This window comes from Callospermophilus lateralis, chromosome 2 (genome assembly GCF_048772815.1).
Source record: "Callospermophilus lateralis isolate mCalLat2 chromosome 2, mCalLat2.hap1, whole genome shotgun sequence".
NCBI classification, from domain to species: Eukaryota; Metazoa; Chordata; class Mammalia; order Rodentia; family Sciuridae; genus Callospermophilus; species Callospermophilus lateralis.
The window spans coordinates 19,514,769-19,529,208 of NC_135306.1; the positions used below are offsets into that span (position 1 = coordinate 19,514,769).

Sequence of the window (14,440 nt, forward strand, 5' to 3'; positions counted from 1 at the left end):
TCTCACCCCAGGCCCCCCCCCACCGTTTGAGCCCCAGGTAGCAGCATCTACCGTGGAGTCCCAGGCATCTATGTTCTCTATCCTCACCAGCCTGGGAACTCCCCGGGCAGGGTTCTAGCGCATGGTTGGTATCACTGTCTGTACCCTCTAGGTGTTTCTGGAATGACTTAATGATAACTATTAAAAACCCTGACATTCATTGAGCACAAACTATGCACCAGGCCCAGCTCTCAATGCTTTGCATGCATTAAAGCATTTACTGCATCCTCACTACGCTCTTAGAAAGTAGGTATTAGTCCGCACACAGGAGAGGTGAGAGCATTCAGGCCCAGAGAGGTGAAGTGACTCCCAGGGTCACACACAGCTGGAATGTGGTAAAACTGGCATCTGAATTCAAGTCATGTGATTCCCAGGTTCCTAAATACTCTGCTACACCCCCTTCCATTGAAGGTCCCCAACCACCTCTCCTTCTCTGGGCAGCCACAAGGTCACCGAGTCTCCTTCTCAGCATGTAGCAGGATCACTGTTCATGATCCTCAAGAGTGATCTACCTACCCTTCCAAGTAGGGCTCATTTCCCAGATTTACAGGTGGGAAAAGGGGCTCAGAGAGGCCCAGTGACTGGCCAGCACCCTGCAGCTGGTGAATGGCAGAGGGTCTCAAGCCCTGATGCCCGTGCCGCTTTGACTGCTTCATAAACATGAGGCTGCAGGGGTTGGAAGGCAGCTTGAGGGGCCGGCCCCCCTGGGCAGCTCAGGCCCTGGGAGCTGGAGGAGGCAGGAGAGGGGGCCACACTGGCCCTCTCCACACATGTGGCCTCAAGATGTTGCCATTGTGGCAAACATCAGGCAGCCCCAGATGTCATCAGTGTGTCCTCTCCTCGGATGGCAGATGGGCACCGGGGGCTGAGAAGACCTCTCCCTCTGGGCTTAGAAGGCCCCGCTGAGGCCGCAGCTCACAAAGGCAGCTGGAGGAAGGCAGGGAGACCCAGCGCCCCAGCAGGCACCTCCTCAGGGCCCCTGCATGCCATAGCAAAGTCCTGGGGGGCCCGCCTACCCGCCCGCGTGCCCACCTCCTGCCCTGGGGTCGCGCGAGGGCAGAGACCGCGGCATGTTGACCTCTCCCTCCTGCCAGGGTATATGTGGCTTTGGCTCCTGAGCGAGGGCTGTGTGACTCCCTTCTCAGTGCCCCTTAGGAGCCCCCGTGCTCCACCTTGGGGATGCAGTGTGGGCCCTGGGGCCACCAGGACCCCACTTTCCTTGTAGGAGAGGAGATGCAGCCAGGTCACCTCCTGGACTTCCAACTCCACCGAGCCCCTTCACTTCACCCAGAGCCTTCTCTGCCTCCCCACGGCCCACAGGGGAGCCCCTCCTGGCATCTCCGTGCCAAGCCGCAGCAGGAGTTGGCATGGCTCCCAGGGCAACGATGGGCAAGCCTCGGCGATGGCTACTCAGTTTGCTCCTTTGGAGCTTAAAAGAAGGGGTGATCTGGAAGCTCCAGGGCTTCCAGGCCAGGGCAGCTCCCCCACTGGACACCTCAGGCCTCCACAAAGGGAGGTCCCCAGCCCTTGGCTGGGAAGGAGGGAGGCACTGAGGATTCTGCTGGCAGGCACTTCAAAGGGCACTACCTTGGGCTCCCTGGTCACTTGAAAGGAACAGGTGGACACGTCAAGCAAATGCCCACTGGACCTGGGGCGTGGCTGAGTCCCAGCAGAGCCTTGGCTGCCTGGACTGCCAGACTGGGGGACCTCGTGGCTCCCCTGGTTCCAGGGGTGCCCAGCCCTCCGCTGCTCCATCCTCCAGGAAGTGCCCAGGTGGGAGGGCCTTAGCCCCAGCCTCCAGCCCCCAGCCCCCACTTACAGCCTGACCTCCCATCAAGCCCACTGGAGAACAGGGGACGCCACGCAGGCCCACCCGTGTGGCACCAGCCAATGCCACTTACCCGGCTGCCTTTGGGGCCAGGATCTCCTACAGGCCCAGGTAACCCCTGAAACACAGAAGACAGAAAGACGAGGATGTGTGGGGACGCCCTGCCGCACCAACGTCCCAGGGCGATCCTGTCTCTGGAGCCCCAGCTGCTCCCCCCCCCCCGAAGGCCCTCTCCCCTCCCTCAGCAGGGAGACTGGTGGGAGGAGCCTCTGGAGACCCCCACCTGCACCCGGCCTCCTCTTCCTGAGCATCCCATCCCTGCTGCCTACAAAGAGGGGCTGCCATGGTCCACTCCTGGACAGCCCTTTCCTTCGGCCCCACCCGGCGGGGACAGCTCCTTGGCCCTTAGCCCACAGCCTCCCTGTGCCTGGGGCACCCATGGCCATCGCCACACGGCCACAGAGCTTCCAGAAGCCATATACTGCACCTGCCTGCCAGGGTAACCTTTGGCCCCTGGGCTGCCCTCCGGTCCCGGCGGGCCCTGCAAAGGAACAGAGAGAAACGGACGGTATAGACAGGCTCTGGCCAGCTTAGGGGCTGGGACAGAAGAGGGACAGGAATGTGAGAGGAACCGGAGGAAAGCTGCTGGGCCCCCAGCCCACCCTTCTGCAAAACCAGTCAGGCCAGCTCTGGGGGAGGAAGCCCTGGCTGCAGCCGCGGGGTAAGAAAACACCAGGCCTGGCCCCCGCTGGCAGGGCTGCTGTTGACTTGGGCCAGGGAGCCCAGATTCCTGCAAACCCCTGGCAGCGCGGATAATGTCCCCTAACATGGCTGGAACAGGCGGCTATTCATGGGTCTAACCAAAGTGGAGTGGCTCGTGCCAGCCCCAGGCCGCATGGGCTCCTTCAAGCAAGGGGTGGGTGGGATGAGGTGGGGGCCCAGCAGGACGGGAGGTGCCAGCCTGGCCTGGGGCAGGTGGGGAGAGAAGCAGCGCTGGGCGGGCCGAGGCCTCACCTGTTCTCCGGGGTGCCCGGCCGGTCCAGGATAGCCCTTGTAGCCCTGTGGGGGGAGAAACTGCATCAGGCAGGGCGGGGGGGGGGGCGCAGCAGGCTGCAGATGGCCGGGCCACGCCTGTCGCCTGCCTCGCCCAGCGCTGCCCGGGCTGCACCCCAGAGACCACCTCCGAGCCCACCCCGAGGGCTTCCTCGCTTGGTGGCTCTTCAGCCAGCGGAACCAGGGGGGCTCTGACCTCAGATGCAGCGACTGTGACGCCCCTGGATTCCCGCCCTGCCTTGGAAATCCAGAGAGAGGGAGAGGCGGGCAGCAGCCGGGGCAGAAGGATGGTCAGGGGATGGCTGGACGGCCACGAGGCGGGGACCCCTGCTCAGTCAGTTCCTGCCCGCCTCCTAAGCCCCACAGAAGAGCCCCACACACGGGCTCGCGGGCTCTCTGGGACGGCGCTTCCCTCTGCCTGCTCCGTGCCTGTTCCAGGGAGACACTCTAGGGCCAATCTTGACCCTCTGTCCCCATGGCCCCACCACCGTGATGTCCAGGCCAGGGGTCCAGGAGCAGAAAATCAAGTCAAGAGTGCCTCCTCAGGTGGCACCACCAGGCCAGCAGGGCCCATGTCATGAGCACTCGGTGGCCTCCCAGGGAAACCCCAGTCGGCACCGCCTGCCCGCTTAGTGATGTCCGTGAAGACAAGACTGGGCAGGGGGCTTTCCTTTCAGACAGGGCGGCCACACTGCCCTGTTAGATGCCCTCACACAGGGAGCCCTGGGCTTGGTGCAGACACTGTCAATTCCTGTGCATCTTTAGGGGGGTTGCTGCCCTTCCCTGGACCTCCAGCGGGTGTGAGGACTCCGAGTTTGTGGTTTAGAACTCAGGAGCTGGAAGGCGTCCCAGAGTCTAAACCACACACACGGGACCCCCAAGACCGCAGCCCGACGTGCCTGCGGGGCCCTCTGTGCATTTTCTGGGGACTAGATGGGCAGTGTGTGGCCTCATTCAGCCGCCACAGTGGGGTCGGGCAGTTACCATCTCTTTTTCCAAGAAGGGGAAACTGGGTGGCGGGCACTGAGGCCACCTGCCCCTGAGTCCCACTGCTCCTCATGGCAGACCTGGCGACATCCGAGGCCACACTGACAGCCTCGCGGAAGCCCCGGAGGCCTGGCTCTCTCCCTGTACACAAGAACAAGCACCTCCGCCCCCCAGGGAGCAAGGCGGAATCGGCAGAGCCAGTCCGGGGAGTTGAAGGCATGCCTCCTGCACCCACTCACAGGGCTAGGCTCAGCAGGGGTGGCATCTCCCACCCAGGGGCCTGCATTCTTTCCCCAGGAGGCAAACTGGGGTGCAGACCACCACCGGTGACTAGATCAGACCTCTTGTTTCAGGTTGATCCAGATTCCAATACTGCTCTGCCCACTGACTAGCTGTGTGACCTGCAGCCAATGCCTCCACCTCTCTGAAACTCTTTTTCCTCAATTACAAAATAGGGGACTAGGGTTGGTGCATGAATTACATGATATCATGTAAAGCACTTAACACCACATCTGAAGTTGAATTCAAGGGCCCTGGAACAGTTGGCTGCTGTTTCAACCAGGGTCTTCATTTCTCTCTCTCTCTCTCTCTCTCTCTCTCTCTCCTTTTTTAAATGATACTGGGGATTGAAGCCAGGCGAGCCACATCCCCCAGCCCTTTTATTTTTTATTTTATTTTTTTGAGACAGGGTCTTGATAAGTTGCCCAGGCTGGCCTCCAACTTGTGATCCTCCTGCCTCAGACTCCCAAGTAGCTGGGATCTCAGGCAAGCGCCCGGCACCTGGCCTCCTCATCTTTCATCTATTCATGTAAAACCCACTGCTGAGCTCGCCCGTGCCAGCACTCCTTGAAGCACAGGAAGAAAGAGACAGGAAACATCCTTCGCCTTAATGGAGTTTACATTCTGATTAAGGAACTATAAAAACAGAATAAGTACAAAGGTAATGCTGGGGGGGGCGGGCAGGCCTTGTGTAAGAGGCAGACAGTTCCAGTTCTGCAAGATGGAAAGTCCTGCAGCTCTGTGGCCACCACGGGAAAGCACTTACCGCTACCAAAGGGTGTCCTAGGCGTGACGAAGGTGGCCAGTTGTGTGCCAGGCATTTTTTTTTTTTCAACCACAAAAAAAAAGCTGAATTTGAAAAATGAGAAATGATGTCCGGTAGTAACCAGAGCCATGAGAAAGAAAAAGCAAAGTCATGGGACAAATAATGGCAGGGTTGGGCAGGGGTGGTGACGTGGGCAGTGGTCAGGGAAGGACGCCCTGAGGAGACCATTGAGGTGAGAGAGGAGGGCCCAGGACTGGCTCCCGGGAAAAGCATCCAGGCAGAGGGAACAGCATGGGCCAGGTCCCTGTGGCAAGAATGCTCTCGTGGTTCACGGTAGCTCGAAGGCCCTCTGACTGGAGCAGAATGAGCGAGGTGGTCGGAGAGGAAGCAGGAGATCAGACACGAGCGTGATAGGATGGCAAGCCCCAGGAGGGCCTTCTCCCAGTGAAGCAGTGAACCGAGCCTGGCGCCCTTGGCTGTGTGACTCATCATAGGCAGTCACCCTCTCTGAATCTCATTCTACCATCCTCTGCCTGCTTGGAGAGTAGCTGCAAAGAGCTTGTGGGCTAATGGGGGCCAGGACCCCAAGAGAACCAGAAAAGGGTCCTCCAAGAGCCCCTAGCCGTCACCAGCTTTGGGGGCTTCTTTCATATCCAGAAAGAAACCTGCTGAAAACCAGTTCTTTGGTACCTCCCTCCCCCAAAGGAAGCAATAAAAGTGTCTCCAGGGAAATCTCAGGGCATTTAAAGTAACCTCTTTGCTCAGGATGCAGCTCAGGGACAGCCCCAAGCCTGGCTCAGCAGGAAAGCCTGAAATACACCAACTCAACTCCTCTAGGATGCAGGAATTCCTGGGTGAGGAAAGTGAGGCTCAGAGAGATACAGAGACTGCCCTGCAGCCACACAGCTTTCCAGGATCATGACTCCGATCCTGTGTCCTTAACCACCTCATCTCTGAGGCCTGAGGCCGGCCTGGAAGAGCCACAGGGCCACCCAAGGCAAGGTCCTCCTGGAGTCCTACCTTCCTGAGGCAGAGGTCAGTCCCAGAACCCTGAAGCGTCTGGGTGGGAAGGGACCTCAGCCATCCTGTGACAACCTCCTTTCTCACTGGACAGACTGAGAAACGCAGGCTCAGAGCGAGGAGGGCATGGCCCCAGGGGACCTAGGAAGCTATGACCCATCCTAGACGGGTCCCCAGGACCCTGGACCCCTGGGCTGGGTGCCATTCCTAGGTCTGTCCCCATCAGCGGGCCCCAAAAGGCCAGGAAGCTCCTTTTTTCCTGGCTGGCAGGACAGGGACAGAGCACAGTCCCGGGGGCAGGGGGAAGTGCCAGGTGCCCGCTCTCTGCACGCTCCTCCAGAGTTTACAGGGCTGGGCCAACAAACAGCTTCAAATGACAGGGCCCAGGAGCGGCAGAGATCGAAGCCATTATCTTCTCCAAGGCCCCAGCAATTTTGTGGTAGGCACTGACCGCAAGGTAGACCGTGGGCAGTGATTTTGCAGTTTGTGATGGGTGCCCGGCGGGTACTAGGGGGCAGGGAAGGCTTCAGGGAGCTCCGGGGACCACAGCATCTGAAGGGGCCGCTGGCCGCCGGGCAGGCGGGTTCCCGCAGGACCTGTGTTTATAATGGAGCTCGGGCTATATTTTGATTTGAGAGCCAAATTAATCATTGCTTACAATGCACGAGGAGAAAGCAGACATCACCTCACCGTCGCCCCAGACAGTTTTCCCGTCCGGCTGGGATGCTATTTGGGCTCTGGGAAGGAAGGCAGGGGGGTCCTGTCCTTGCCTGGGGGTCCAGGCGCCAACACCATCTGAGACCTGAGGTTCCCCAGCTCCACCTCAGGCCGGGCAAGGCCCCAGCTGCCCTTGTAGTAAGATCGACCTCGACCCCTGCCCAGAACCGTGGGAGACTTCCCACCAAGATGACTAAGCACCCTGGAGCCCACCCCAGCCCCCGCAGCCGACAGCAGGACAGAGGGTCCAAGAGGAAGAAGCACCCACCAGGTGGCAGAGGGACTTACAGTGAGATGCTGCTCCAGACCCTGCACCTGCTCAAGGGCTGCTGACTCAGAAGTTACAGGATTCTGAAGCCTATGGCTGGTTTGACACCAACCTCTGTTTGGTGGCACTTGAGGCAGGACAGGGCAGGAAGCGCCATGTCTGTACGCCTCATTCATTGGTCCAGTTAACACTCATTTACCAGATGTCTGCTGAGCCCCAACAATGACCATGACCCTGGGGTAGGTCAGGAATACACTGAACAAAACAAATTCACTCTTGCCTTCCAGAAGGGGGTGTGGGCATTAGACACCGAATAAATGGGGCGACGGAGAAGCAGCCAGGCCAGGAGACGTAGCTGCCCCTAGCCAGGGGAGACGGCACTGCGCACTGCAGTGGAAGGAGCAGCAGGGTTGGGTGGGAGAGATGGTGGGGCGGGGGGAGAGCCGCTCTGCAGCCGGGAAGCCCAGAAGAGGTTCCCTGCAAAGGCTCCGTGGAACTGGGAGTGCCACTCAGCGACACTGACAGGTCTGCAGAAAGCAGGGTCCCCTCAGGCAGCCTCGGCCACATTCCCCCCAAAACATTCCCAGGGGAGCCCCTTTGCTCACCCCCCCACGTTGTATCACAGCTTTGCATGGACAGCGGCCAACTTAGGAGGGCTGGTGAGCTCCAGGGGCACCATGGGGAGCCAGGCTGGAAAGACAGCGAGGACATTTCAACCTGAAGACCCATTCGCCACATGCCACTGGGCCCATCTACCGGGGCCATGGGTTAAGAAAGAGTCTGAGGTTGGGTCAGAGCTCGGCGAGGAGGACCACGTGGTGAGCTTGGCATGGGCACGGGGAGGGAGGGGGCAGGAACACAGCCCTGCACTGTGCTCAGCCCAACCGGGACACAAAGGTGCGCAGGGTGAGAATATGCTGGGGACACCAGAGAGCTGTCAGCCGGCAGAGTCCCAAAGAGGTTCATGCAGTCTGGAGGTCAGAGGGGCCGTTCCTACAGTCTGGGGGTGCTGGGGAGCTGCTCTTGGGGAAGCTGGCACTGGACAGAAGTAAAGGACAGATAGGGAAAAGAGGGTGGGGGACAGGCATGCCAGGGGCAGCAGGCAGAGCAGGGCCAGGAGGCAGGAAGGTCCAGGACCCGCGAGGGGGGGTGGGGGGGGTGTGGAGCGAGGGTCCCGCCCAGTAGGGCTTCTCAGCCTTGCCGTCTCCGGCTGCACGTGCCCTCCTGGGTACCAGCTGTCTGAGCAGTTTCTCTGGCTTCTACCTATTAGAAGCTAGTAGCACCCCCACCCCTTCCAGGAAGCACTGAGCTGAGCCTGGTGCCCTAGGCTGTGTGACTTGGCACGGGCAGTCACCCTCTCTGAATCGCATCCTACCATCCTTCTGCCCCACCTCCACTAACTGTTCCTGGGGGGCAGAATCACCACCAGTCAAGATCCACTGGTCTCCAGGAAAGAGGGCAACAGGGTTAGGCCAGAGACTCCTGGGAGGCGGAAACAGGGTTCCCAGAGCCTTCTGGCTGGGACTGGGTGGCTAACTGGCAAGATGACCAAGGGTACCAGATGGACAATCGTCAGACCCCTTCATTCATCACAGATACAGATGAACTGCCCACCTGTGTCAGCCGAGTGCCGGGCTCTGGGGACATAACATCTCATCTAACCCTCCCATCCCACAGGGCGACTGAGGCTCAGCGAGGGAGACCACAGAGGGACAGAGCTGGGATTCCACCCCAGCCCAGCTGGACCCCGTCTTGATGGAGGAACCATTTCCATCAAACTGTGCTGCGAGAAAGGGCCTGGGGGTCAGAGCAGACCTGGGTTCAATTCCCTCCTGCTGCCCAGTGACTCCAGGGAAGGCATTTCACGGAGCCTGGTGGCCCTCAACCCAGGCTGCGCGTGAGACTCGCCCGAGGGTTTTGAGAGTGGCCCAGGCCTGGCTGCTGCCCGCAGACCACAATCCAGGCCTAAGGTGCCCAGGGTGGGGAGCTGCCCCTGTACAGGGCACCCCCCTGGGGCCCTGGACGGCCTCCCTTGTCACCAGTCTCTGCTCAGAGCCTGGAACACAGGTGCGTATTTACCGACTGATGGGAAGAATGAGCGAGCAGGTGAGTGGAATGAGACCTTTCTGGACCTCAGTCTTCTCAGCTACAAATGGGCAGAATCCTGCCTAACCCTGGGGCTGTGGTGGAGGAACACTGAGAGGCCTATCGCCCTCTCTGCAGCCCCCAAGGCCACCCACTTACCACGGGACCCCCGACCCAAGCTGCCTCCTCCTGCCACTTCCTCCACGGCCCTTCCTGTCTCCTGGGGTACCTTGTGTTTTTGCTCTTTTCCCTTCTTTGATGCAAGCTCCCGGAGGCAGGGGGTTAGGTCTGTTTCTTTGGCTCGGTGCCTCATTAGGAGTCAGTGCGTTCTCATCAAATGAATGAATAAACGAGCGAATGGGATTGTGGTGTCAGCTTGGAGTGACACCAAAATTCAATGCCCTCCACTGCAGATCAGTGCAACCACTCTGGAAAGCAGGATGGAGAGTCCTTAGAAAACGCGGAATGGAACCACCATTTGACTCAGCTGTCCCACTCCCCAGTCTATACCCAAAGGACTTAACATCAGCGTACTACAGGGACACAGCCCCATCAACCTTTATAGCAGCTCAATTCCCAGTAGCTAAACTGTGGAACCAACCTAGATGCCCTTCAATAGATGAAGGGATAAAGAAACTGTGGCATATAGACACAATGGAATATTACTCAGCATTAAAAGAGAATAAAATCATGGCATTTTCAGGTAAATGGAGGGAGTTGGAGAACATCATGCTAAGCGAAGTTAGCCAATCCCAAAAAACCAAAGCTGAATGCTCTCTCTGATATGTGGATGCTGATCCATAAGGGGGTGGGCAAGGGAAGAAGGGAGGAACTTTGGATTGAGCTAATGGGAGGGGGGAGGCGAGGGGGCCTAGGGGCAGGAGAGATGGTGGAATGAGATTGACATCATTATCCCGGGTCCACGTATGACTGCGCCAATGGTGCGACTCTGCATCGCGTACAACCAGAGAAACGAAAAGCCGTGCTCCATTTGTGCACAATGAAAAGAAATGCACTCTGCTGTCGTGGGTAGCTAATCAGCAAAAATAAAAATAAATAAATAAAAATGTTTGAAAAGACCTCAGTGCTCTGGAGGTCAATGAGGATGCTGACCTCATCTCTCCCTCGTGTCCCTTGCTCCCCAGGGCTCCCACAGAGATGACGAGAAAAGCCAGCATAGGGCAGAGGGGCCACAGCGGTCACTGGAGGCGTGTGGGGAAGAGACTGCTGCGGCCCTCCTGCTGGACCCCGCCACTGGTCAGGCTCTGCTCCCTCTGTGGGTGGGTGACGCCAGCCTGTCACAGGACCAAACTCCTGTGTGTTTGCCCGGGCCAGGGCCACAGGGGAACTCAGAGCCAGTGGCTTTGCCAAGTGGTTTGCAGCCGCACGCTGCACGGGGCTCTCCCTCACCTTACAAGGGGCGCCTCTCCCTGCTCAGGAGTGGGGTCCTCTGGGCTGGGGCTTGTGGCCTCTGCGGACACGTGCCGAGAGCAGGGAGCCCCGGGTCCCCTGGAGAAGCTGGCCCGAGTCTGTTCTTCCCATCTCCGGCCACTCGGCCAGACGTCCACCCCATACAGAGCGAGCCCACCGCAGGCTGCTTTATGAGCCGGGACGGGAAGGAGCCTTTTCCACTCACACCTCGTCCATCAGAAAGTGCCGAGGTCCAGAGGGAAGCAAGTGGGGAGCAGGAGCACCCCGGGGTCCCCTGAGCCAGGAAAGGCAACGCCCCCCCCATGCAGACTGCCACGGCCCTGGGCAGTGCTGGCCTGAGATGTGGGGCACGGCCTGCTGTGGCCGTGGAAAGTGGAGGGGAAGGGGAGGGGGCTGCAATCCTCCAAGACCCCTTGTGCCATGGGGACCCTCACAGCAAGGACAGGTTGGAGCCAGAGACGCGACAGCTGCGCAGATGAGGACCAGAAGACAGGGTAGCTGCAGCCGAAGCCGGGAGCCAGGGTGGAAGCTCAAGATATGGCCGAGGCCCCTGTGTCTTCTGGTCAACTCATCAACAATGGGGGGTTTTCCTGCCCAAGGTCACCCAGCCAGGAACCGGCACAGGAAGAGGAGAAGAATCCAGGTCCAACGGCCGCAGAGCCCGCCCCCAAGCTCTCTGCTCCTGGCCTTGCTCCTAGGTCCCAGATCCCCAGGCCCTGGGGGCTCAAGAGGGAGACCACTGTCCCTGTCTCTATTTCTGGAAAGACAAGGGACGCACAGGCCCAGGCCACTCGGCCAGTGGACAGAAGAGCCGGAGCCAACACATGTCCCCAGCTCCCTCAAGCATCCTCGAGGGTGGCCTTCCTGGGAGTGGCCAAACCCCAAGGAGGAAGCACAGCAAACCAGGGACAGTTCTTGTCACTCATTAACCATGGTGGAATGACCCAGCCCACACCAAGGGCCCCCTCCTCCCAGTGACACGACCCTCAGAAATCTCGCTCACATCCCCCACAGTGGGCCCTGGGCCCCAGGGAGCCGGGCGGGATCCAGGGAGAGCAGGTGACCCACAGCGCTCTGCCTGCGGCCCCAGCTCACCAGCAAGCCCAGTGCCAAGGCGTACCTTTCGTCCCAGAGGTCCCGGATTGCCGGAGAATCCAGGCAAGCCCATGTCGCCCTGCAAGACACAGACAAGGGGGTGAGGTGGGGGTGGGAGTGCGACACTCTGCACGTGTCTCCAGCTGTGGAGGTTCCTGGGGGCCTCAGAGGAGACCCAGGGCCACCGAGCAGGTGAGCGCAGAAGAACAGAGGTCCCAGCTCGCCCTCGACTCATCAGCTCCACGAATCCTTGTAAGAACTGGGCCTCAACATGAGATACCCTCTGGGCAGTGGGTCGACCCTAGAACCTGGTTGAAAACCACACCCTGCACCAGTGAGCTCCCCGTCCTGCTCCAGAGACGCCTACCCAGGGTGGGGTATGAGGGCTGCCAAGCAGGGGGCATTTCCACCACCACCAGGAGACCTGAGAGCAGCCGCACAGGGGCAGGAGAGAAGCCCAGGCCCCTGGGTACCAAGCCCATTCCACCGTTTACCAGCTGCGAGGTCCCAGGGGGCCCCATGTAGAGCCTCTGTTTTCTCATCTGCAATCTGGGCCCACCTGTCCGGGCTTAGAAGATTGTAAGGAGGACAGATGGGAGTATATGTGGACACGGTCCTGGACCCCAGGTCACCCAGAAGGAGAGAGAGGCCTTGGCAGGGAGGACGTGCAGCGCTGAGCTGTAGCAGTCGTGAGCTGAAGCACAGCGGGGCCCTGGATGTCAGGTGGCTCTTGGACCCGTCTGGAGGGAAGCAGGGCAGGCCCGAGCGGCATGAGGCTCAGAGGGCCTCAGCCAGAGCTCGGGGCTCCCTCTCCCGACCCATCCTGTGCTCTCTGCCTGCAGAACCCCTGGAAGATGGCGTCCTCTGCTCACAGCGCTGCTCCCCTGAAGGTAAACTTGGCAACCTGGGAGCTCCGAGGGCTTAGCCAGGCCCCTCCACCCCCAGAGACCACAGGCCCGTCCGCTCGTGTGGACAGCCTCAGGGGCTTGGAATGTGTGCTGGGAGCTTCCTGGGCTTGGGCTGCCAGGAAAGTTCTAGATGCCAGGATCACCCGGCAGGTCCTGCAGAGAGCCCCACACGTGGGTCCCGGGCAGTCTTTTCTGTTTTTCAGGGTGGGCCCTAGCAGCAGGCACGGGAGTGGCTGTGGCCCAGGATTGGGGAAAACTGGACTTCAAAGGGGACTCCAAACCACACCCATGTTCCTAGACCCTGCCACCCCCCAGACTTCGAAAAAGAATGGTCTCTGCTAGGACAGTCCCCACTGGGGACAGCGGTCTCACTACGGTTCACCCCTCTTCCCTCAGCACTGGGTCCCTGGGACCTACCTTTGCCCCATCGAGAGCCTTTCCTGGTGACAGCCCTGGGTCCCCTTTCTGTCCCTGAAACAGAAACAATTCTGCTTTGGCCACCAAGTCACTTGGAGAGAATGTCTCCCCATAGACTCTTCGATGGCTTCAACGGGTCCCCATCCATCTCCCCACTCACACCCCAAAGGGCCTCCTGCATTCCACCACTCCCCTGCCCCCGCGCCTTCATCACTCCCACTGGCTGCACGTGCAAAGCCCAACTCCTCCTCCCGGAGTCCGGATTCTTCATGACCTGGTCCCATCTTTGCTCTCCTGATACCACCTGGCCCACAGGGAGGGTCCCTGGTCTATTCCCAGGACACAGTCTCCAGCCCCGTCCTGCCAGGCGCAGGCTGTCACCCTCATAGGAAACCAGTCCCATCGACAGTCATGTTCCTCAGCACTCGCTGGAGTGTGTCCTCCCCACCACAGAGCTCGGGGCCACATACAGGTGACCAGTCTGTCGTGTGTGTGGTTGGGACAATTTCCTGCCCAGCCCCTGAGGCTCGCAGGGCTTCTGAGAGTCATGGCCAAGAGGCAGGAAGATGCTTCTCAATCTCCTAGCCACTGAGTTACATCCGCACAGGTGGCTCCCTAGGTGGGCACCTCGGCCTGACGAAACGGTCAACTGAAGAGTCACCACCTTGGGACACATCTGAGAAGAGCCACCTGAAGCCCCAGAATGAGGCAGGACTGAGACTCAACCCTGCACCTGGGACCCCAGACCTGTGTTCTGGGAGGTCCTGGACCCCATGAGTTGGAGTAGGCCATGAACTGGGGGGAAACGGACAAGCAGCGGGTCCCCGTCAGAGGCAGGCACTCTGTGCCTTAGTGTGCGGTCCTCCTGAGGACCCTGGCCCCGGGGAGGCTGGGGCCCAGGGCAAGGGCCCAAGTTCAGCTGCGTCACTCAAGGTGCTCCCAAAAGCGCTCCTGCCTGCAGCTCCTCGTTGGTCCAGCCTGATTAAATGACTCAGGAAGCTGCCCTTGGAAAGCCAACCCACCCTATGCCACTTCTAGGAGCTCCCGATCCCTGTCCCCTTACCCTTCATCCCCTCATCCCCAGCTTCTCTTGGCCTCGGCTGGTCCCAGAGTCCCAAGTCCTGGGACGAAGGCCTGGACCTGCCGCGAACTCACGGTGGAACCCTGGGCAAGGCCCCTCACCTCTCTCAGCCTCGGTTTCCTTGTCTTTTGGATGGGGGCCAGGCGCCTCCCACACACACCCATACACTTCCCGGGTCCCTAGGAAGACACCCGGTGGCAAGGGCCACCACCCAGGGGAAGGCGGCTGGGCCAACTCTACTTAATTCCCATTGGATTCATCACTTTGTCAGAACTCAGACCTTCCAAATCCAGACTGAGTCACTCTCCCAGGAAATTGTCACTTTCTGAACCGCAAAGAGCCTCCAGAGCGACGGGAACAGCCTGCCGCTGGTCACCGACTGTGTGCAGACAGTGCTGGGCATGCAGTCTGCATCCACCACCTGTTCACGGGTCTGGAGAAGGGAGTCGGCCAGGGCTGAGCCGGC

General features: G+C 59.9%; 1 protein-coding gene across 1 annotated transcript in view; it reads right to left on the minus strand.

The window, feature by feature from the left end:
• Col27a1 (collagen type XXVII alpha 1 chain) overlaps positions 1–14,440 on the minus strand; it is a 122,646-nt gene that overhangs the window by 78,509 nt on the left and 29,697 nt on the right. Inside the window, exons 6-10 of the mRNA XM_076845632.2 lie at positions 12,894–12,947; positions 11,594–11,647; positions 2,882–2,926; positions 2,355–2,408; positions 1,941–1,985 (exon numbers count right to left, since the gene is read on the minus strand). Coding sequence (XP_076701747.2) covers positions 1,941–1,985; positions 2,355–2,408; positions 2,882–2,926; positions 11,594–11,647; positions 12,894–12,947 — 252 coding nt within the window. The remainder of the gene's footprint in view (positions 1–1,940; positions 1,986–2,354; positions 2,409–2,881; positions 2,927–11,593; positions 11,648–12,893; positions 12,948–14,440) is intronic.